Here is a 24,776-nt window from a genome sequence, read left to right as displayed (position 1 = left end):
TATAGTATATATATGTATACACACACACACACAATTACATTAGCTACAGATAAAAATGTCTTATATCGGGGCGCCTGGGTGGCTCAGTGGGTTAAGCTGCTGCCTTCAGCTCAGGTCATGATCTCAGAGTCCTGGGATCGAGTCCCGCATCGGGCTCTCTGCTCAGCAGGGAGCCTGCTTCCTCCTCTCTGTCTGCCTCTCTGCCTGCTTGTGATTTCTGTCAAATAAATAAATAAAATCTTAAAAAAAAGTCTTATATCTTCCTTTCTTAGTTTTTATATTTTTAAATTTATTTTTCTTGCCTTATTTTAACCTCTAGAACCTCTAATAGACAGTAGAGGTTACTGAATAAAAATTACTGATAAAGGCCATTCTGATCTTGTTCCAGAGTTCAAAAGAAGAATTATTATCTTTTTTTTTTTTTATCAAAGGTAATTTATTAGGTTTAGAGTTTGTTGTTGTTTGTTTTTCGTTTGGTTTGTTTTTTTCTCTTCTTTTAATATCAATGTTTATCAGATGAGGGACACCTTGTGTTTCCAGTTTTCTTAGAGATTAGCTGTTAAATTTTATCAACTGCTTTTCTACATCTATTAAAATAATAGATTTTTCTCTCTCTCTTATTTTTTTTCTAAAATGTAAATCAATTTGTATGGCTAGGATAAATTCCAGTTGGTCATGTCATCATCCTTTCTATATATTCCTAGATCTCATTTTCCCTGGTGTTCTATAAGGTTGGTATTCTCCTTGTTCATCCTGGAAAAGCAGGAAAAGTTAGCTTCACTTTTCTATACGTTCACCCAACACACTGTATTTATAGTCAACAGTATCGGGACTATATCCAGATAACAAGGTATGATTTGGGGTTCCTTTCACTCAGCAAACGAGAAGAAAGAAAGAAAGAAATGTACAGAGTTAGGAGACAGAGATTTATTCTCACAGCATCTTTATTGCTTTTGTGTGACCCGCAAGATGTATGCTCCCCAAAGTTGCCTGAATCACAGGATAGTAGAGAAATACCTGCACTAACTATATTTTCCATCTGGTATTTCACTCAGTAGTGTGCTCTTAACCTCCACTGGATTAGCCAGCTTCTCGCATATAAACATCTTACTGTAAGTACAGTCTGTATAGGAAATATAACTTGTATCTATATACCCACAAAACATCCTATCATTTACATCATTTCTCCTTTGTGTAAGCCTGAAAGAGAAAGTAAAGAATTACAATTAGCAAGTCAAACATTTCAAACACATCCACAGGAAAAAATTGCTTTTCCAATATATCATTGCTTCTGGGTCTGCATTGTCTAAAATAAATTTTAATTATTATTGGGACTATCAAGAGTGTCCAAGTTACTTATATTTATCAACAAATATGCAGTAGTAAACACTGCCTTACTTCAGTCTACCTTTCCCACTTTTTTACATCTGGACTAATTGCTCTCCTTTACTCCCAGATGTGTAACTTCCCTTCCCCAATAGTTAATATGATTCAGAATATTGCAGTTCTATTATTCTCCAGTCTGGCTCCTGTAGCAAATCTTTGACACTATCTCCTCAAATATTTTTTGTAATCACCCAAGCTTTGAATTAATCTAATATATGACACTTTTAGTTCAACATGATCTCCACGTAACATTTCCTTCTAACCATTTTTCAAAGATTTTATTCTGACATTCTGAATAATTACTAGCCCCTAAAACAAGATTACTAAGCAGGGACTAGGCATCAAAGACAAACTTATAAATTGAGAATACTATCTTTTGGGAAAAATGTAGTATTAAATATTTGGGTCCATAAATAATGATCATTAATAAATAAATAACTTTATCAATTAAATTTTGAAAAGTGAGATTTCCTATTTGAAGTGGCATCATACAGATGTCATTGATCACAACACCTTTTGAGAAACAAATCCCAGAATAACATTAAGAATAAAAAACAAAAAGAAATACATATATAATAATATATTATACACATTATAATGCATTATATATACATATATTATTATATATTTTTATTTTTGTATTATTTTTAATAATTTGAAATATATACTGTGTTTTCTATTCCACTATAGATTACCTTCCCATTAGCCATAATTACAAATAAATATGTAGAAATTCTACTTTTTCAAAATAAGATTCCATCTGTACTCTCTGTGATGTGCCCACACCACCCTTACTTCTAGTCCCTTCACTCCAGATGAGATCTTTAAAATATACCTCCTTTTGTCCTCTATTTGTATACATATTATCCCCTGTTCTGTCCTATCATTGTTTACTGAAAATACAAAGCTGCCTTTAAACCCATATTCTTACATTTACTATTTCTGTCTGAAGGAAAATGCAAACAAAACAAAACAATCAAAACTTGTATTTGCTTCTCGCCCACAGTGGAGAATGTGCAGGAATCCCAGGGTTTAGATTTAGTGGTAGTTTTTTGCATTATTAAACATTAAAGAAGCCTGATAGAAAAGAGTTATTTAAGGACACAATTTCAATTGAAGCTAGTTTTAATTGTAATCAGTACTGCTCCCAGGGAAAACACCTTTACTCAAACCAACCAGAAAAATTCAGTAAGAATAAAGACTTACCAGTTGGAGGAGATAATTGTCTCATCCAGTTTTTGGTAACCTTGATATTCTTCACTAGATAATCCCAGCCAGTATCCACGTAATTTCTTGGATTTTATAAATTCCTACAAGAAATAGAGATGTTTAAAAAAATTGTCTACCCACAAAATAATAACTATCTCCCATTTCTGTACATTATTTCACAACATAATTTCTTACATATTACTGTTTTAAGGTAACATTTCTGACATTACACCATTTGTGATGCCATTAGAAAAAAATCAAAATGAAGTGTTCCTTATTGTAAGATTTCCTCCAACAGTTATTTATCAGATACTGTTTCACAAGTAAAGCTGTCTATCAAACCATGCATTTCTTTAACTTAGGGGCAGCGAAGGTCACAAACTTCAAGATTCAAGTTTCCAGCAGTAGTCAGTCTAGGAGCAAAAAAGGTGGTTAATCACTACATACACAAGTTAATAGAAACCGAAAAAGTAGGAGAAAAATGTAGCAAAGTCAAAGGAGAAGTGGTTATAGAATAGAGATCCAGTCCAAAACTTTATAGGCAACATAAGTTATTTTTCTCTCATAATCCAGACATTTTTTTGAGTAAATAACTAAGAATGGATCAGTTGACAATGATGCGAGGAGGAAGAAACTATGGTTTGATTTTCCCTGCAGCTATAAAGGAGGAACCAGATTCTTACAGTAGAGAAGCTGACACTTTTGTGAAAATGTATTTTTTCCTTAAATAATATGGGGATACTATTTGAGAGACCAGAAATGCAGAGGAATAAGTAAAATATAGAGATACTACTTAAATATTATAAAAAAGAAAATAAATAAATACATATAAACATAAATAAATCTTCCAGAGAACTCATTTTCCTGGGATCCAGGGAATCAGTATAATATTTCTGCTTGATGCTTGCCTTTGACATCCCATCTGAATTCTACCTTTTTATACATATTTTATCCAACCTATGTTTTTATTCTAGTATATGTTGGTTTTTTCTGTTAGTTAAAAAAAGACAAAATGATAGAAACAAAGAATCTTCTCCTATCTGGATTTTACAGAATTGGTAACCTTCAGGAATGATTTCCAGATCTCCCGCTTTTAGATAAATTCTCAGAAATTGTGTTCTGAGAGTTGATCCTAAAGTTCCAGTCTGGAAATGCTCATAGACCTTAAGATTCTGGTTACCCCATGTCTATATACCTGCCCAGCCACTGAGATTCCACTGACGTTAAGTACCTAAGCTAACATTCTATTCTATTTTATTTTATTTTAAAGATTCTATTTATTTATTTGACAGGCAGAGATCACAAGTAGGCAGAGAGGCAGGCAGAAAGAGAGGAAGGGAAGCAGGCTCCTTGCTGAGCAAAGAGCCCGATGTGGATCTCAATCCCAGGACCCTGGGATCATGACCTGAGCCAAAGGCAGAGGCTTTAACCCACTGAGCCACCCAGGCGCCCCTAAGCTAACATTTTAGATAACACCTTGGCTAATCTACACGGTATGGTAAATGTACTAAGCCTCAGTCACCTCATACCCTAACTTAAACAAGCCCGTGTCTGGATTAGTACAAATCTTCCCTAACATGCCTCATTCCTCTCTATTCTATGATGGGAAAAGTGACTTCCTTCTTCAGAAGGAAGGCAGAAGATCCATGGGATCTTACCAACACACTTTTGCTCTTAATTGTCAGCAGACTGGCATTTTGAGCAGAACAGGACATGACACTCTCTTGCCATGTTTCATCATGGTCACTTAGTACGTAACAGCTGTCCTCATGCCACATCCATGCCTTTGGACAAGGTTTACATTTGTGCTCTGGAAGAAAAACATACTTTCATTTGGTTTGTGTTGATAATCCTCATTATTCTTATTATTCCCAATGTCCTCTATAATAAGTTAACCAAATTTACTTCTCTTTCTTCTTCTTACATGAAAGGTGAAGAAAATGCATCCTGTATTCTTGGTCCCTAGCTACCACCACAGTATGTCCAAAACATAATCTGAACAACACATTCTGAATTAAACATCTGGTGTATTGCAGTGTGTTTACTTACCTCAGGAGTCCTGAATAATGATTAATTAACTTATTTTTCTCTATTTCTTTTTAATTTTTTGTACTACTACATGGCAATAAAGGCTAATCACAAAAACATTGTTTGGTAAGAATCTACCCCCCAAACCTACATCAACCTTGCCTTCTCCAACTACAGTGTTTCTGGCTGCCTGATGTTGAATATTTGGGAGAGTTATCAAGAGCACAAAGAATATATTTTAGTTATAATAGCTATAGAAACTGTTAGAGATAATTCAAAAGCCAATTATTCCTCATTCCATAGGCAAGGCTTAACTATTTCTTTTCTATGGACTCTCCTCAAACATTGACTGAAATGTTAAGATCACCTGTAAAGATGAGACCCATCTTCTCTTCTTATCCTTTAACAAGGGTATAAAGAGGTGCCTTCTCCTCTCCTCCCTAACTTCTATTAACCTCAGTGCCCAAAATAACAGTAGTAGATGTCAGATTAGAGAAACTTCTCACTGCACAGAAATATCAGTGAGTCCTCTGTCAACTACATTTAATTCCTTTCTCCAAATAATGGCATCCTGGGGGAAGGCTGCCAGTTATTGATGAATGATTCTCAAGTAACTCCTAGGTTTTGTTCATTGTCTAATAAATAGCTTGAAGAGGAATATAAGATTACCTGGTTCTCTTTTATACAGCTCATGACATAATTTGGTGGCTATTTCCTGCAGTGTGATCGACAGGTCCCTGATCATTTTGGAACTATTCTTGTTATGTATCAGTTGTAGAGAAACATTTTTCTGAAGTTCTTCTTTGAAAATTTGCATTTTATTCAATTTTCCTGTTTCTATCTTCAAAGTTGTGTAAACTCCAAATAAAAAAAAAATAAAAAATTTTAATTCCTCAACCCAACCCTTATCTCTTTTCTGCTGAACTAGTATTTCAAACATTAAAGGTTTTGGGAAGCAATCCCTTCACAGAAGGGAGGAAAACAAATTATCATGTTTAAGTATCCAGTTATCAATAACTTTTGGGTTATATAACCAATAATCATTCCAAGGCTTCAATTCAAAAATAAACTTTCTTGTAAAATTCATGTAATTCTAGGTGCTTTCCCTTTCAGGCCAAACATGGGTAATACATACATATGCTTCCTAAGACTCCTAGTCCAACCAGCAGCAGAAGACATAGAAAAGTCAGAGCCAAGGTTCTCCGACGCCATCCATGGGAAGGAACAGGTGGTGCTGTGGAAAGCAAAATAAGCAGGCAGGCCTGGAAGTGGTATACATCTTAATTTCATTCATTCATTCATTCGTTCAGCCTTTATTTCTTTCCTAACGTGTCTCTGGTAAAGGAATGTGTTTTGCTAGAAACTCAAGGGCATTTTAAAAATGTCTTTTTAAAGAATAAGTAAAAAACACTTTGTTAGCTGTTTTACATGCAAACTGGTTCTCACAGGAGAGGTTGTTAACTGGTAGGCTGAGTCAAGACACAAAGAGGCAAAAATGGGCTTTGAAAAGAATTGAGAAAAACCTATCAATCTGGATATGACATATCTTTTCTGTACAAATTGGGGAAATGAGTAGCTGACAGCTAATAAAGAGGTCAATCAAAGAATCCCTTCCTTCAGTGGACAATTGTGAGTGCCAAAGAAAATAATTTCATTACTTATGTCCTTCCCCACAAATCCTGAGAGTTTGGTTGTGGAATATAAATGATAGGGTGTCTTTTTTAATGTTTACATGTGTCATCCCAGCAGCCAGAAACATAGGCCAGATCAGTATCATTTCCTCATCAGGATTTCTTCATATTTTTAGCAACAAATTTCTGTTAGACTTTTTTTTTTTTTTTTTTTTGCTAAACACTAAATCCCCAAAACAGATCATTTCCCTATTTAAAAAAAAAAAGAATTATAAACTTTATATTATAAATTAATCATTATTAAATCAGTACCTGATTTAAATTATCATCATCTGTATATATGGATACTAGCTATTTAAAAGAACATAATTCAGGAAAAATGTGATAACCAATTATACTTCTGATCTGTGTCCTACATCTCTTAGCTGGTGATGTAATATTGTGAAATGTGTAGAGAATTGAAAGTAAAATGTAAAACAACTTTTTAGACTTTGAACAATGGCTAATAGTGAAAGAACTATATAGTCAAGATCTTATCTAAGGTTAGAGGTATAACTTCAAGTTCTATCTTCCTAATAATTATGTTCTCATTTATTTATGTATTCAATTAGACAAAAGTTATCTGTTTAGTACCTTCTATATCCTAAGCATTATTTTGGGTGCTCACAATACAATACGCAAGTGAGCAAGATATACAAGTTCCTGCTCTCATAGAAAATACATTTTAATTGTGAGAGAAAAAATGGATAGATGATAGAAAGAGATAAATAGTATCTATCTATGAGTAGATAGATAGAGATCTTAAATTGTGCTATGGTGTGCACAGATTCAAAACAGTTATATTATAGAGAACAGGTAGTTCTGATCTTATAGCCAATACAAATGAGCCTGCAAAACTAGTGGGAAGAACATTATAAGCAGCAAGATTGTCTAGTTCAAAAGACTTCATTTGGGAAAGATCTTTATCTGTTTGAAAAACAGAAAAAAAAAATTCAGTGGCTAAGAACTGTGGCCAAGGTGAGAAATGATGTTTGAGGAGGTCAAAAAGAAGGCAGGAGACAGATTATTTGACAGGCTTTATTAAGCCAGAGTGAGGGGATTGGAGTTCTTTGAGAAACCACTGGGTTTAATGAAGACAGGAAAATAATTGAGCTGTTTTGTTTTTTGTTTTTTTTGGTTTGTTTTGGAAAGATCACTATTACTGCATATGGACAATGCATTAATTGTAGGGCCACCATGTTGGAAGTAGGAAGAATAGCAAGAAAACTATTGTAATATGCCATGCAAGAGAGAAAGCAGTTCACTTTACTAGGACTAGAGAATACAAAGAAGTTAGAATCTATAGTACAAATTTATGAAATATTTATGAGAGATCTTTTACTTGATAAATGTGGAGGATTTAAATATATACACTTGTAGGCAGTATAGCATAGTGATTGAAAAAAAGAAGAAGAAGGAGGAGGAGGAGGAGGAGGAGGAGGAGGAGGCATGCCATGCCTAGGGCTAGTATACCTGGGCTTGAATGCTGGATCTGCTTCTCACGTGAGACTTTGGACAAGTCACTTGACTTCTCTGTGTCTTACTTTTTGCATTGGTTAAAAAAGAAAGCCATAAAATATAAGAGAGTAAGTGAATTAATATTGGTAATACAATTAGAACAGTGCTGGCATATAGCAAACTCCTGGTGATTGTATTAAATATGTATATATTTTTATATTTAATGAGATGAAGATGATTGGGGAAAGGAAACAGTTTTAGAGGAAAAATTTTTAAAAAATACAAAACTTTCAGGTACAGTGTGGTTTTGAATGTTATAGCTTCCAATATTTCTTTACCTCTTTTCTTCCTTTAGTCCCCTAGGTGTCTTTTCATCTAACTTAACTGAAAGAAAGAAAGAAAGAGAAAGAAAGAAAGAAAGAGAAAGAAAGAAAGAAAGAAAAAGAAAAGAAAAGAAAAAGAGAAATCTGGAAGTAATATATGCTTGACTTGGTAGAATACTAAATGACATTTTTTAAAGTTCTCTTTGTCTCTCTGTCTCTGTTTCACATCCACATCCACACACACACTTCATTTCTTTCTTTCTTTACTTTTCTCCTTCCTTCCTTCCTCCCTCCTGCTCTCTCACTCTCTCCCTCTCCCTTTCTCTCTCTCTCCTATTCTTTCTTTCCTATATGTAGGCTCAGCATATGGGAATTATGGTGTGTGTATGTATCTAAGTATTTTGCAACCTCCGATAAACATTATTTTTTTCCTTTTCTAAATAATGAGAAACATTAATGCCATCATATGACTGCAAGAATCATTTTCAAATAAAGTATCACACTATTAAGTTCTTCTCGACAGTTCAACCAAAGCAGTCACTTCTTTTTTTTTTTTTAATTTTTTATTTTTTATAAACATATATTTTTATCCCCAGGGGTACAGGTCTGTGAATCACTTCTTAAATACCATATTTAAGATGAGTAAATTTCGTTCAAAATATATCTCATACCTAAGGAAACTAAATTAGTTAAAGATTTATTAAAAAAAGCTGTATCGCCATTCAACCATATTCTCTAAGCTATTATTTTCTAATCATTCAAACAGTGAATAGACCTAACAGTAAGCTAAAGAGAAGTGATATAAAGTGATTTTATGAATTTGTTTACGAATGAATAATATGTCTAAGAATATAGTAAAATTTTCATTCACAAAATTTCCATTTATAGGACTGAATATTATCTCACTCTTTATCTCTAGTGATAGTTTAATATGAAAATAAAATTCCTGCTATTTAGTTTTAAGTTCATATTCTTCCACTTACTCATATGTGCCTATAGAGGTTAGTATCTTTCTCTCTGCTTAGAAACCTTCTCTGAATAAAATTTGATTTGTTTGATAGTAATGGTCAAATTGGTCAAATTGAACAGCTTAAAAGAGCTTTAATTCCTTCTAATATCTGTTTCTGAAAAATATTCTCCAACTTATTTATTACTGTCATTCTTTTTGATATCCTTTTATTTTTATTTGTGGATACACAGAACTGAAAATATGATCAATTTTAAATATTAAAGACATACCTACTAGACTAAATGTATAAACAAAAAATGATCACTGAAATCCTGACCAATTAAAAAAATTATTGGTATATTTCTCATCTTCATCTATTTTTAATTTAAGCCTCACAAAATAATCATTAAATATGTTGGTCTTTTCCAAAATGGCACGGGTGGCATACACTGAATTATGGCTGTAATCTCATAATAAAATGGGCCGTCCTATCTCCACTTTCTAGGTGAGAGCTCAGAGACTTCAGAAGGTCAAATGATCTATTTAAATGTCCTGTACACATCCAATGGACTCCAAACCCTCTCCTCCATAATGCTGGCAAGTCAATAGAGAGCAATCCACACTCATGTATATAACACTCAAGCACAGCATTTACTCACTGAAGTCACTGTTGCTCTCCTGCAAAATGAAGATGCCCATTTCTACCTCATAAGGCAGGAAAGGATAGTATTTTTCACATAGCAGGAAAGATATCCTGTTTTACTATTAGATACATTAGCTGGGAGTGGTTAGAATTTTCTTATAAAAAAAGAACTTACAAAATCATGATTTTCCTGGACAACATGTACTCCTTGTTTTATGGGGGAAAATGTTACATAATCCAGTAAAATCAAACTATCATCCCAACCTAATTATCTTGTCTATGATATTAAAACAGAAACATTGTAAAAGGCAAAGTGTTAATGCACCACCAACACCTTTAATTTTTTTTTTTTTTTTTTGTAAAAATGGGAGGCTCAACCTGCAACATATCCAAAGTTCAAAATCTTACCTTTTATCCCAACTCCGTCAAACTCATAGATATTTTCCTTTTCACTGGAGTCCTGAAATTTTAGATCCGCGTAAGTAATTTCTTCAGACATTGATGGCTATGAAAAGAAAGCCCAACAAACTATTAAAAAAAAAATAAGATGAAGGTGAACTAATAGAGCTGACTTTAAACAGGAATTGTAATTTTACGTATCTGTTTACAAACCAAAGCTTAAATGTGTAAGCTTTAACTTCTCTTTTCAGTGTCCCAATCCTGTCTGTATACAGAGGAGCTGCAGCCTATCAGAGGCCTCAGATAAGTACAGACATAGCTGCAAGACTGAAAGTCTTTCTTCCTCTTACTTCTCTTCCTTTTTTCTCATTTCTCTATAACTCACAATGAGGGGAAGTTTTAAAAATTGTTTTGGTTATTGCCAGGCAAGGGGACACAGATCCCTAGCAACACATGTGCAGATATAACATAGAATTTGTTGGAGAATCACCTTCAAGCAGAGAAAGACGAGACGGACACCATCCCCACACGTTGACTTTTCCACAATAGCGGTCTGGCATAGATGTTCTGTATGTGTCATGGCAAAGGTCCTGACAGAGAGGATTTGCCTTTGCCGGGAGACTGTATGTCCGCAAAGCACTCCTAGAGAGAGGCAGAGGATAAGGCCCACTCTGTAACTCTGTTAGTTAGGGGTAAGTTAACCTAAGAGGAATTAGGGAACATCTAGTTTCTTTAGCAGCAAGAAATATAGTAAGGGACCTGGGGCCCAGAAACCACACCAGGAAGTATGCATACTGATGGCTGAGGTAGGTATACCAAAGGCCCTAGAAATTGCTTTGTAGTCCAGGAAAGCTGAAATAAGTCTTGCTGTCTCTCTTTAGACTGCCTCAATCTTTTTGAGCCAGCTCCCAGCTAAAGTCTACCAAAAAGGTCATGCAAGCCAGGATCTTATAAAGTCCACTCAGCATTCTCAGGAGGCCAGGATACATGCATTTACTGATCAAGGGTAAAAAGTGAAGATGGGTGCTTGGGAATCATTGTTTTTGAGTAAGTTCCTTCCTAATTCTTATTAGTAAATCTTATATATTCAGTCACATAATTGAAGAGTTGAAAGACTGCAGTGACAGTGGCATACTCAAGTTCAAAAAAGAGACCCACAGTCAGAATCAAGAGAAAAAACAAGTATATACATTAAAAGAGGAGTTTGAAAAGGATAAAATAAAGGGACAATTTATACAATGTGGATAGGCTCAAAGGAATATATATGCTCAAAGATACAGATGTAGTGAAAAGAAGGGGCACATGCACCCCAATGTTCATAGCAGCAATGTTCACAATAGCCAAACTGTAGAAGGAGCCAAGATGACTTTCAACACATGAATGGATAAAGAAGATGTGGTCCATATTTACACTAGAATATTTCTCAGCCATCAGAAAGGATGAATACTCACCATTGGCATCAACATGACTGAAACGGGAGGGGCTTATGTTGAGTGAAACAAGTCAAGCAGAGAAAGATAATTACCATACGGTTTCACTCATATGTGGAACATAAGAAATAGCGTGGAGGACCACAGGGGAAGGGATATGGGAGGCCACAGTAAGGCTTGAGCTGAGAACCAAACCAGGTCCTGACTTGTGCCTCCTTTAAAGGCTGAATAGCCGAACAAAAGGCTTAGGTCGATAAAGTCCAGTAGCCCTGAGAAAGGGTCTGTGCTCTGTGTTGCGCACTCGCCTACGTGACTTCCCACACGTTTGCTAGTCAGATAGAGACGATTTGGCCGGGGTCAGAAATTCTTGTCTGGTCCTTGCTGTCCTTGCACGGGCTATAGACCACACCACTGTAAGACTGTGCTGTGCTTACACAACTATGTCTTGAGTGGCCTTGAAGTCAGTACGTCTGGCACTAGAAGATCTGCTATTGGTGTTTGGGAAATAGATAATGGGAAAGCTTGAAGGATTTTCTGTGCATGTTGCAAACTCTTTAGTAATCAGCTAAAAATAGATACTTTTCTTATGGTTGTTTCTGTTAGCTATATAATGCCGCACAACCTTGAATAAACTCGGCACTATTGGACATCCTCCTTGGTGCTCCTCCTGTCCCCATCTCTTTGTCTCTTCATTTCTTTCCACCATCCTCTTATGCTCTCGACCCTGGTCGGTTTGTCGCGCCGGCCGCGACAAAGGGAGTGAAAACTGAATGGGATGAAACTGGAGAGGGAGACCAACTGTGAGAGACTCTGGACTCTGGGAAACAAATTGAAGGTTACAGAAGGGAGGGGGTGAGGGGATGGGGTAACCAGATGATGGGTATTAAGAACAACACGTGTGGTGATGAGCGCTGGGTGTTACATGTAACTAATGAATCACTGAACACTACACACCAACTTAGTTTAGCCAACAAGCAGCAAAATTCATTACATGAGCTCTCATGTATAATACGCAAATTAGCTACTTCTGCTAGGGTCTCGTCAACCCAGTCCAATCTGAATTCTTTTCCGTTTAACAAAACAGCAAAAAGGATCTCGCAAAAAGGATTGTATTTTCACTATATCCATTGACTATTTCTTTTTTTTTTTTTTTTTAAAGATTTTATTTATTTGACAGAGAGATCACAAGCAGGCAGAGAGGCAGACAGAGAGAGAGGGGGAAGCAGACTCCCTGCTGAGCAGAGAGCCCGATGCAGGGCTTGATCCCAGGACCCTGGGATCATGACCTGAGCCAAAGGCAGAGGCTTAACCCACTGAGCCACCCAGGCGCCCAGAACTTAACTTTCTTATTTCATTCCATTAAACTTTCTGAGACTTTCAATTTTCCACACCTGGATAGCTTGGGGATCAGTCTCATAGATTTTGTGGTTCTTTTCAGTAATAGGAATAGTCTCATTTCAGAAATTATTATGTCCAGCATAATCTCAAAACTTCAAACTCTTCAATTAAAACTTAAAACTCAATTTGAAACCACCGCCCTCCTCCATCCTGGACCATTCCAGATCTGGTAGCTACAGAAAATGGGATGTGCTTTTTTTTCTGACTTCATATGGGGGAAAGAAAACTGAAGAAAAAGAAGCACAGCTGTGTGCTGCTGTTAGCTTCCTTAATGAGTGACTTTGTGGTTTGGTCTTTTTGTTGTTGTTGTTTTTAGAAATCATCTTATTTAACTGCTTCTTACTTCCCATCAGAAATATTTCTCTTGAGTTGGAAGACACTTCTTTTACTCCTCATTTGTGTGGGTTCTATAGATTCTTTATAGATTCTTACTAGGGCTTCATTGCCTAGAGTTCTCATGGATACTATTCTTTAAAAAATGTGGCTAAATATACATAATATAAAATTTCTTGTCATAACTATTTTGGAAGTGTACAGTTTAGTAGTGTTAAGTACATTCACATTGTTGTGCAACTAGTTTCTGGAACTCTTCTCAAGTTGCAAAACTGAAACTTAATGTTCTTTAAACCACAACTCCTCTTACCCCCAGTGTCTGGCAAATATCACCTGGCAAATATCATTCTACTTTTGTCTCTATGAATTTGACTAGTCAGGACCCTCATGTAAGTGGAGTCATGCAGTGTTTTTTGTTTTGTTTTGTTTTGTTTTGTTGTGACTGGCTTATTTCACTTAGCATTATGTCATCAAGATCTATCTATATCTTCAGAATTTTCTGCCTTTTTAAAACTGAGAAATATTTGATTGTAGGTATAGGTCACATTTTCTTCATTCATCCATCAATGGATGGATCCTTGGGAAGCTTTCACCTCTTGGCTATTGTGAATAGTGTTGTTATGAACATGAGGTTTATAAGTATCTCTTCAAAATCCTGAATTGGGTTCTATGAGAGTATACACCCAGAAATAGAATTATGATCATACAACAATGTTCAATTTTTTGAAGAGCCACATTGTGTTTTCCACAGTAGCTGCACCATTTTACATTCCCACCAATCCTTAGCATAATGTCTACATTGCAGCAGTGAATCCTCAATGTACCTTAATCATCAGATTGAGCAGACACAAATAAGCATGGGTAAGAAATACACACACACACACACACACACACACACACACACACTCCATCATGGGAACTCTACCTCCATTATATCACCTAAACCCAATTACCTCTCAAAGATCTCATCTTCTCGGGGCGCCTGAGGGGCTTAAAGGGTTAAAGCTCTGCCTTCGGCTCAGGTCATGATCTCAGGGTCCTGGGATCAAATCCTGCATGGGGCTCTCTGCTTGGTGGGGAACCTGCTTCTCCCTCTCTCTCTGCCTGCCTCTCTGCCTACTTGTGATCTCTGTCTGTCAAATAAATAAATAAAATCTTAAAAAAAAAATCTCATCTTCTCATACCATTACATTGGGCATTTCAACATATGAATTTTGTAAGGACACAGACAGCCCATAACATATGTGTACATGATGTATGTTTACGTATATGTGTGTATTTTTAATTTCATATGTACTTTTGCAAGAGAATGTATGTATTTGTTGGGGTGATTGTGCATTATTTCTTATGATCTGATGGCACAAATTTCATTTGCCTGATTCAATTAATTAAATGACATCATGCTCCAGCTACATGTCTCAAATTTTAGTTTTACAGTATACTTATGCATATTTATATTTACAGTATTATTTAATTATATAAAGTACAAACTTCTCTGCTAGATTTTCAGTCTATAAGTCACTATGTATAAAACAGATATGTATTATGATCAATGACCAGTCATGTCATCTACTTGTAAGTCTGTCAATCATTGATTCATGTGCATCTGTCTTTAGTTAGCACATAGACAATTAAGCATAAAGTTACATTACTTCTTCACCTCACAATGATAAATTTGCATGATATTTTACAAAAATAAGTAATCAAAAGAGGGAACTGTTCAATAATGATTAATGCAGCAAAGAAACAAAAAGTGGTAATGCTGAAAGTCAAAGTCAAATAGAAAATGGGCAAATAGAGGAGCCCCTGGATGGCTCAGATGGTTAAGTATCTGCCTTCTGCTTAGGTCATGATCTCAGGGACCTGTGATGGAGCCCCACATTGGGCTCCTACCTCAGCAGGGAGTATGCTTCTGCCCTTACTTCTACTCCTCTCTCGGCCTCTCCCCCTGCTCATGCTATCTCTGTCATTGTGTCTCTCTCTCTCAAGTGAATAAACAAAATCTTTAAAGGACAGAGAGAAAATAGACAAGTAGAAAGAAATAGCTGATCATGAATATATTGATATTTCCACTTTTGGAGGAACTCTAGATATGCAGCCAAAGGAATTTTGAAGGAAACCATCAACAAAAATAAGGGATAGGGTTGTGATGAAAAGGATGGAGATGTCCCAGAGAAGTTATATCCACGAATAATCTTTACATAAAAGGGATTCTGAGGTATTTCATGACATTCCAAATACAAAATAAATAAGTAAATAAATAAATAAAATGTTGGAAGCCCATTCAAACTTAGAAGTATGAAAATTTAGGAAAGCTTTTATGCTTTCTTTATACTTTCTTCTTTCTTTATACTACTCTTTATACTAGCTCCATGTTTCAAGTTACACAGCAAGGTGTCCACAATGAGGAGTATGGGCCTCTTCGTGCTCCCCTTTGAGGAGTTGGCAAGTGGGAGGTAAGGAACCAATCAGAGACTGAATTCTCGGAGTCCTTTCTGTGGTCCAGCCAATCCTAGGCTGCGGAGCCCACCCCGCTGGAACAAGGGTAGCCGTTGGTGCTGCCTGGAAGCCATTACGGTTCCAGCCTCATAACAGAAGAGCCTTGTCTATGAGCTTTGGAGATGGAGAGTGAAGGGATTGAGAATAGGGATGGGATGGAGGTTGTCGAGCAGAAGGTCAAGAGACCAGGTAATGGGGGGCCACAGAGATTGTCCTTGGGTACAGAAACTGAGCCTCCGGTGATTATCATAGCATCCTTCCTTGACCCCAATTTGTGTACTCAGCACTTTTGTTTTTAATTGTCCATAATCTGCCCTAAATAAAAGCGGTATTCCTCAGTAAAACCAAGACTACAAAGAAATGGTGGATCCACTCCTCTCCACCAGATTTTTCCCCCTCGGAAGAGGCAGCAATAAAAAAGTCCCAGGATGAAGTTTGGTTTTCTATTCTGGACCCAAGGCAAGAAAACTGAGTAAGTAAAACAGTTGTCAGAAATGGCACTAAAAAGTGGAGCCAAAGCACTTTTGAACTCTGGCTGCTGAGAAGTTAGCTCTGAGTACCCTTTCTCATGTTCCCAATACTAATCGCTGTGTTGTGAAGAGTAGCACCTATAGAAGATAGAGAAATAGGTAAATCTTACTTGAGTTTTCTGTTTGCTTGCTGTTTGGTTTTTTCTCTAGAATGTAAACAATGACATGCATCTTTCCTAGGTGTAGTAACGAAGAAAATGCTAGTCATGTCAAGTATGCTATGTGGAGGCATCGCTTTTCTTCTTTGGGCAATGTTAGGATTTCCTAGAAAATGTGAGTAAACAATTTCTGCTAAAAATATGTTAATTGTATTATCATTACTTCAGTCCCGTACCAATGACTAGCCTGTTCCTCCCTAACATTGAATAATTAGAATCAGAAAGCACTCTCCCAACCAGAGCACCTAATTGCTTTTTAAAACTTGTCACTTGATTTGCCTTCTAGAAAGAGTAATCCTTTTTTTAAAGCTTATTTATTAAAGTAATTTCTACACCCAATCTGGGGCTCGGACTCACAACCTTGAGATTAAGAGTCACATGCTTTACCAACTGAGCCGGCCAGGTGCCCCATAGAAAGATTATTCTTTTAATACCTATTGAACTTTGGGCATACTATTAGATCATGAAGCTACCAAAATGAAAAAAAAAAGGGAGGGGGAGGGGGGAGGGATATTTTGGCCTGAAAGGAATTAATCTTTGATAAGAAACAGGCACATAAGCAAATAGTAACAATAAAATAATTGCTAAATAGAAGTATGTTCAATATGAAGAGGAAGAGGATTATAAGTCTGCTTTTGGTAGTCAAGCAAAACTTTGTGAAGGGAAAGGTGTTTGTGCTGAACCTTAAGTTCAAGTAGGCATTTATGAGAGAGTGCCTTAGATGAAAGAAAGAACGAGAATGTCAGAGAATTATGTCAGGTGTAAATGTGATAGAATTAAAAAGAAGTAGGGTGGGGACTAGCAATTGTATTACCGTTCCTTAGTGCATTAACTCTCTTACTCCCATAGATGATTACGTTATAGTTTTCCTCTTTTCTTCAGAATGCTTCAGTCTCAAGTCTATATTTGCTTTCGACTTTATCTCATAAACTATAACAATTACTAAAAAACTCCCAAATACTCTCGTGACCACCCCTACTTGCTTAACTCTATCTTTACCTGTAATACACTGTCTAGAATTTTGGTACTGTAGACAGAGTTTTCATGTTCTACTCTAGTTTCTATAGCCTCTTACCTGATCAATTATGTGACTATAATAATATTTTTCTCTCTCTCCTACATTATAGTTTTTCCATAGTCAGCTGAAACATCCCCATCAGCAGTACATTATGGTAATATCTCTCTTACCTTAAAAAAATTTTTGATTAGTCCTCACTCTTTCTTCACTATCAATTTCTTTCTTTTTTCTTCTGTTACAGCAACCTCCTTGAAAAAAAATTTTTTTTGCTCAGTTTTTCTAATTTCTATCTTCCTATTTTCTGTCAATCTACTCTGATCAGGCGCCACTTCCTTTTTCTTCTACAGAATTTGTCTTTCAAGTTCATTGGCAACTTCTGTGTTGCTAAATTTAGTCCTTTCTCAGTTTTCATCTTACTTGACCTCTTTGCGGTATTCAGCAATCTCTTTCTGGAAATAATTTCTTCGTTTGGCTTCCAAGATACCATTCTCCCATGGTTTGCTTTCTACCTAACTTGTTGGTTCTTCCAGGTTTCCTTTGCTTATTCTTTCTTTTCTCCGTGATGTACTAACTTTCAGGTGCCCTGGGGCTCAGTCCCTGGGCAGGTCCCTTCTTTACCTACCCTTGCCCCCTTGGCAATCTGAACCTTACTTATATCTTTGTCACACTTACAGTGAACTCCAAATACATGTCTCCAATCTGTGTCTCTTAACTGAATTCCAAATTTTTAATCCATCTAGTGGACTGTCTAATAAACTTCTCAAGCATAACATTGTCCAAGCTGAAATCTTATTCTGGCTTTCTCTCATAAACCCTTGTTATCTGTGGTCTATCTTATTTCAGGAAACAGCAACTTTGTCTTTCCAATTTTTAAACCAACCTTATAGTCATATTTGACACTTTTTCCTGCCTCATACCCCTATTTTCCACATAATCAGCAAATTCTTCCTGGTCTTTCAAAATATAAATAGAATCTGTGTACTTTTCACCACTTCTACTGTTACCACCCTCTACCTAGCCAACATCCTCTTTTCTAAATGTTCTTCCTTCTTCTACCCTTTACCTCTTAGGGCAGGTTGTCCAGTGAAAAAAATGAGCCACAAATATCATTTATATTTTAGATGGTACACTGAAAACCTAAAAAAAAAAAAAAAAAGGAAAAAAAAATAGTTCTCATAGTATTTTTTGTTTAACCCAGTGTGAAAGAGAAAATAAAATAGAGTCATTTACGTCAAAGTGTTTTAAAATGTATCCAGGAGGCCATTAAGGAGGTAAGCCTTACGCGTATCCTCCAAAACTTTTGAACCAGGCCAAACCCCAAATATTCCAAGGGTTCTGCAAGACCTCTTGGAATTTGCTACACTAATGAAAGCCTTAGCCACCAATTATGCTTACCCAAGATTAGTTTTCTGCTATCAGCACCGATCAAAATTCTTTGTAATACATAATATATACAAACCTTCCCTTTATTTTTCTTTAAAAACTCCTGACTTTTGCTCCCTAGAGGGATGCTATTTGGATTGCCACTCAAATCTATAAACCCTGAACTGCAATTCTTTGATTAAAAAAATGCTTTTGCTTAGTTATTGCCTCCTGAAAATTTTAGGTTAATGTCAGTATAGTCAATATATTATCATTTCACCATCTATCAATTTATTATTAATGATATTTTTAAAACTTTTGTACTAAGTTTTTGATATTCACTGTGTATCTTATAGGATATTTGGAGTTGACTAAGCCATATTTCAAATATCGATAGCAATGTGTAGCTAGTGGCTACCATGATGGTCAGTACACTTCTAGAATACATTTAAAAATTTTTTCAAAAACAAATGCTGCTATGGTTATTCATTCACTTGGAGTAATGCCAAAATCTTGCCAATGGTCTACAAGGCTCTATTGGATCTGGTCATCCAGTCATCAATTACTTCTGTGATCTCATTTCCTACCATTTGTCCCTTCACTCAGTCTTCTTTAGTCATGCAGGCATCCTCACTATTTTGTGAACAAGCCAGGCCTTCATCTTGGTCTTTTGTACTGTTTCTTCTCTTTGTTAAGGGAGATCTTCCCAGATATATGCATATTCCTCACTAGTTCACCACCCTCAAGTTTTGGTAAAATCACCCTCTGGTTGATTCTATCCTGGCTACTGCATTAAAATTGTAAAACTTTCTACCAATAATCCTAATTTCCCTTAATGACAAACTATAAAATTTAGTAGACAAGCAAGTCCCATAAAAGCAAAGATTTTTTTTGTATCTTATGTCCACTGTTGTATTTCTAGACCTACAGAAATGTCTGGCCCATGATAGAAGCTCAAGTGGTAGTTGTCAAATGAATTAATGAATGAATGATAAAAGTTGGTTTTCTGGTAACCCAAGTTCTGAACCAAATATTTGATTTTGTACTAACTTGTACAAACTGTTACTGTATAAACTTTACTAACTATACTACTGGTGTCTTGTATCATTTGAAGATATTCTCATTCATAGGCTTGACTATGAACTAGTCATTTATTTCAACTGTGAAGAGATGTCCTTTTGGTGAGCCTTGTTTTTCTCAGGGCTACACCTTAATAAGTAACTTCATCTGTCTAGTTTCAGTAAGCTGGAAAGTAAAAAGTGGATAGCAGAAAGGTAGTAAATTCCAAAGCTTTTTTTCCTTGAATTATTTTGTGTTTAAAAACAAATGAACAACTTCAACTTCTGAGGAAAATCTATTCTTGAAAGACAATCTAGTCTCAATTAAGCCAGCAATAGGAAGCCAACCCTCTGAGGTTATGGATACAGATAGTTGGTTTATTTACAGTGAGACATGTCCCAGGTACCTTAGTAAATTATAGGAAAGGAAATGGGTAAATAGAGAAAATGCCAATAATATAAAAAAATGGGAGGAAACTGGCTAGAGAAGATTGTTTTGTTTATTGGTCTACTGTTGCTATATTAAATACGCATACACCTGCATTTTTCAGTGTTGATTTCTTTCATGCTGTGTTCTTAATTTTTTTTTCTGAGTTGACATTTGAAGTTCAATCATTTGAATTGAATATGGAAGTAAAATACATTTTCTCAATCTGAAATATATATTTTATACTGAAGATAAGACTCTTCCTTTCTCTTACACTTTCTTTATTTTTTTTTTCTACCACTGTGTTAATTTCAGTTAAAAATCCAAGGATATTTAAAGACAATACATGCTCAGAGGATGAAACTATATGTCCACAAGGCTGGAACCAAGTCAATAATAATTGCTTCTTTCAATCTGAACATGAAAAAACTTGGATAGATGGCCAAGCAAACTGCATAGCCTATCGTGGATCTCTGGCCATATTCAACTCCAAGAATGAAGTGGTTAGATTTCTCCTTTGCAATATACATCACATCTAATTTATTGAGTAGCTATTATATGACAGGTATCCTTCTAGGGTATGATATATCAGACAACAAAACGAAGATCTTTGCCTTTCTGGAGCTTACATCCCAGAGGAAGAGACAGGGAATGAAAAATAATCAAAACGAATGTGTAAATTGTATGGCATATGAGAAGTTAGTAAATTTTGATGAACATATATATGATTTATGTATATAACATATGTGTGTATGATATGAAATAAATATGAATAAGTTGCATATAAGATAGTCTTATTGAGATGACACTGAGCAAAACTATCAGGTGGAAAAGAATTAGAGAAATATCTGGGGAATCAGCTTCCCAAGAAGAAGAAACATCTGGAACATGGACCTCATGGTAGGTATATGCCTGGAATATTCAAGGAACAGAAAAAAAAAAATCAGCCTATGTGCCTAGAATGAGGGAGTGAGTGAAAGATATGGGTGATTAGGGACTTGGAGGCTATAGTAAATACTTTGGTTTTCCTCCAAGTCAAATAGGGAAATACTGCAGAACTATGAACTAAAGTGAGACATGATTTGACTTAAGTTTAAAAAAAAAATCATTATCTTTGCTGTGATGAGCTAGTGGGTGGCAAATATAAAAGTAGAGTGCCATGTTACAAGGTTATTGCAATAACCCTTGCAAGATATAATGGGCCCAAGGAAGGACCATAGCACTGGAGGTAGCGAGAATGAGAAAACTCATTCTCAAAAGTTTAATGAAACAGCACCCCGTGTTTCATTAAAGGAATCTTTGATGCCCTATCTGGAACCGTCTTCATATTGGATTGGACTAAAGAAGCCAAATGCAAGCGCACCCTGGGTGTGGGCAAATGGAGATGCATTCGACAATTGGTAAGCTTTAATAACATTTATTATAAAATATGCTAAGCATGGTAAGGAATCTAAGCCTATAATCAACTACCCTTATAGTTTCCTCCACATTATCTCCCCTAAAAGACCATCAATGTATATAGATGCCAAAGAGAATCTTCAAATATATAGTCCTTAGTGAGGGTTTGGCATCAAATATCAACATCTACTTCTATATGGTAAATTAGACTGTATATACCACATGTGTACCACAAGTGTTCTTTTTATCTAAGACTATATAAAAATCTAACTAGCTTGATCCTTGCTTCTTTCCAGTTGGGGTTTGTCTCTATCTGTTTGTTTGTTGTTGCTTTGGACTGTCATTGCTAGGGAGTCTGAGAGAATGTACTAAAGTCTACATACCACACACTCTGGTGGACTGAAATGGAAGGGAATGAGTGAGAAAGAGAAAATGCATGCTCTAGATGATCTTTATTTAAAATTTTCGAACTTTTTGAACTTCTCAATGTTTCCTAGCTTGAAGAGCTGATTATACCTCTCAACTCTGTTTTCGTTTTTGAAACATTTGATTTTTTTTCCAACTTCAGAGAGGAGAAAAGAAAAGAAAGAATATTAGGTTCCTTGTAAAGGGACCCCCAGCTACAATTTATTTAGCATCTAATTCTGTGCTAGATATTATATGAGGGGTGACCCAACAAAGAAATTGCAGGATTTTCTAAAAGTAAACTTCTATTATTGTATTTATATCCAATTTTGTGTGAAAATACACAATGATTTGAGGATAATAATATAGCCAACTTTGAAAAATGTAAGAAAATTATGACATAAAATTTCTGACCAGCAAACCTAATATAATGATATTTTCTTTAGAGAAAATATTGGCAGTTTAACATAATATTATATATTATATATAGTCCTACTTAAAAAATGAAGAAGAAGTAAAAACTAGAAGTTGGTTAAAGATGGTGTATTAGTTTGCTAAGGCTGCTAATATCACAGACTAGACAGTGTGAACAACAGTTCTAGAGACTAGAAATCCCGGATCAAGATGTCAGCAGGGTTGATTTCCTCTGAGGCCTCTCTTTGGCTTGTAAATGGTCATCCTCTCCCTCTGTGTCTTCACATGTTCTTCCCTCTGTGCAAATGCTTATCTTATTCAAATATTTTCTCATGAGGACACCTAATCATTGGATTAGGGCTCTAAAGATCTCTTTTTAACTTAATCATCTCTTCAAACAGTTCATCTCTTAATATGGTTATATTCTCAGCTACTATAGGTTAGATCTTAAACATCTGAATTTTGGGGGGACATAAGTAAGCCCATCGCAGTTAGCGTTAGGGAAGGCATGGAAATGAACATGTATTTTGGAAATAGGATAAATTCTGAAGATATCCTAAAAGCTGGGAAAGTGCACACCAGTGCTACAAAGTTCCCCCAAAATGAGGTGCTAAAACATTTTAATTGCCATATAACCAGAAATCCACCAAAACTCAACATTCCCTTTTTCTCATTTTGAACTTTCAATTGTATATGTATTATGTGACCTTAAGTAAGAATTTAGAAAACACTTCCTAGATATTTTATTTGTGATTATTTACATGTTTCACAGTTCATCAGGTGAATACCTATTTCAGTATTACTATGCTAATAGTTTCAAAATACAGTCAAGGGAACATCTACTTCAGCCTTTTGACCAGTTTTGTAAATGTGTACAGGGGGTGTGGGAATCAATGAAATTTTAGTTACACTCTACCTGCATATGATCTTTATTTTATTTTATTTTTTTAAGATTTTATTTATTTACTTGACAGAGAGAGATCACAAGTAGGCAGAGAAACAGGCAGAGAGAGAGGAAGGGAAGCAGGCTCCCCGCTGAGCAGAGAGCCCGATGCGGGACTGGATCCCAGGACCCTGAGATCATGACCTGAGCTGAAGGCAGCGGCTTAACCCACTGAGCCACCCAGGCGCCCTGTATATGATCTTTAAATGGTTCACTATATTTACTTATTTTTGTTCTTTTGTATAAAAGAAAGGATCTAATCCATCCCAAAGTGATTTTCAATGTCTACTCCACTGTAAAACGGCATCAAGTTCCAGGATTTTTTGTTGTTACTGCAGTGAAGTTCCTTGGTGTTAGTTTCTTTCCACACCACCATCCCAAAGTGAAGTTTGGAGGCTGAAGAGGAGAGAAACAGTTCATTTCACTCCCTCTACCCCTTTTTAGTTGCAAATTTTGAAACATGGTCACCAGAGTTACATATTTTTGTCCGTACGTAGTTATTTTTCATGCGGCTCAGTAAATAATTAACCTCCTTATTTTGTTCCAGGTTTAATATTGAAGGAAGTGGAACATGTGCCTTCATGTTTAAGAATGGCATAAGCAGTGCCAGTTGCAATGATGCAATAAAATATATATGCAGCAGAGAATCCTTTTGTCCTTAGACACAGGGTCCTTCATAATAAAGTAAATAAAATAATTAAAGAAAGACTATCTTTTTATGTGTTATAAATTCATACGGATACATTTTCCTTCCCATCAAACATACTCTTTAAGTTGCTTGATAAAATTTTAAATGACTTCTATCTTCATTTAATTAACTTATCTAAGAAGTCAAGAAACTAAACTGAATTTTTACATGATGTCACTTTGCCACGTAAATTGGTGTGTCTAAGCCTGAGGGTATAACAGTGGTCTTGTTCACAACTGATTGAACAGCATGCCTCAGTAGAACAGACTGGATGGTAAAAAGGAAGGAGTGAAAGATTGCTCTGTCCGAAATTCAATTTAATCTGCCTGCAAGAGATGAGAGATGGAGCATGAGGTGAGTACTGCGTGTTCCACTCAGCCTTCAGTGGTATGTAGCTCATTGAGAATTTGGAAGGAAGGCCATGGGACAAGTACTCAGAGATTAATTAGGATCTTTTACTTTTATCACCGTCAAAGACCAAATACCCTGAAAATACATTTATACAATCTTTCACAGTTTCCTAGATCTTTATTCAAGCTACTAAGGTGAAAAATTACATTACATGGATTTGTTGTTGCTGAAACCACTGAAAGAATCAGGCTTTGGGATGTAAGTCATGGTGAGCAGAACATAAGTATTGAGAGAAGGAG

At 35.8% G+C, this 24,776-nt stretch overlaps 2 protein-coding genes across 7 annotated transcripts; one reads left to right on the top strand and one right to left on the bottom strand.

Moving 5' to 3' along the window:
• Positions 1-926: 926 nt before the first annotated feature.
• CLEC12A (C-type lectin domain family 12 member A) lies at positions 927-17,705 on the bottom strand. 4 transcript variants are annotated; one of them, XM_059402588.1, is made up of 8 exons: positions 17,602-17,705; positions 10,075-10,171; positions 7,767-7,832; positions 5,759-5,857; positions 5,293-5,481; positions 4,254-4,405; positions 2,593-2,696; positions 927-1,200 (listed from the first exon to the last, which is right to left on the bottom strand). In XM_059402588.1, exons 2-8 carry the CDS (start codon positions 10,163-10,165, stop codon positions 1,023-1,025), a joined length of 879 nt encoding a protein of 292 aa, XP_059258571.1. In that variant the 5' UTR covers positions 10,166-10,171; positions 17,602-17,705; the 3' UTR covers positions 927-1,022. The 4 variants fall into 4 exon arrangements, with proteins under 4 accessions (XP_059258571.1, XP_059258568.1, XP_059258570.1 ...); XM_059402585.1 differs by lacking the exon at positions 17,602-17,705 and adding an exon at positions 10,556-10,577; XM_059402587.1 differs by lacking the exon at positions 17,602-17,705 and adding an exon at positions 10,279-10,362.
• LOC132019479 (early activation antigen CD69-like) lies at positions 13,560-24,116 on the top strand. 3 transcript variants are annotated; one of them, XM_059402590.1, is made up of 5 exons: positions 13,560-13,615; positions 16,436-16,528; positions 20,594-20,781; positions 21,572-21,678; positions 23,986-24,116. In XM_059402590.1, the coding sequence occupies exons 2-5, from the start codon at positions 16,453-16,455 to the stop codon at positions 24,098-24,100; spliced, it is 486 nt and encodes a 161-aa protein (XP_059258573.1). In that variant the 5' UTR covers positions 13,560-13,615; positions 16,436-16,452; the 3' UTR covers positions 24,101-24,116. The 3 variants fall into 3 exon arrangements, 2 of the variants coding, with proteins under 2 accessions (XP_059258573.1, XP_059258574.1); XR_009404789.1 differs by lacking the exon at positions 20,594-20,781; XM_059402591.1 differs by lacking the exons at positions 13,560-13,615; positions 16,436-16,528; positions 20,594-20,781 and adding an exon at positions 20,843-21,178.
• Positions 24,117-24,776: the final 660 nt, after the last annotated feature.

This window comes from Mustela nigripes, chromosome 6, assembly GCF_022355385.1.
Source record: "Mustela nigripes isolate SB6536 chromosome 6, MUSNIG.SB6536, whole genome shotgun sequence".
Lineage (NCBI taxonomy): Eukaryota > Metazoa > Chordata > Mammalia > Carnivora > Mustelidae > Mustela > Mustela nigripes.
This window is presented reverse-complemented; position numbering and strand designations above follow the sequence as displayed.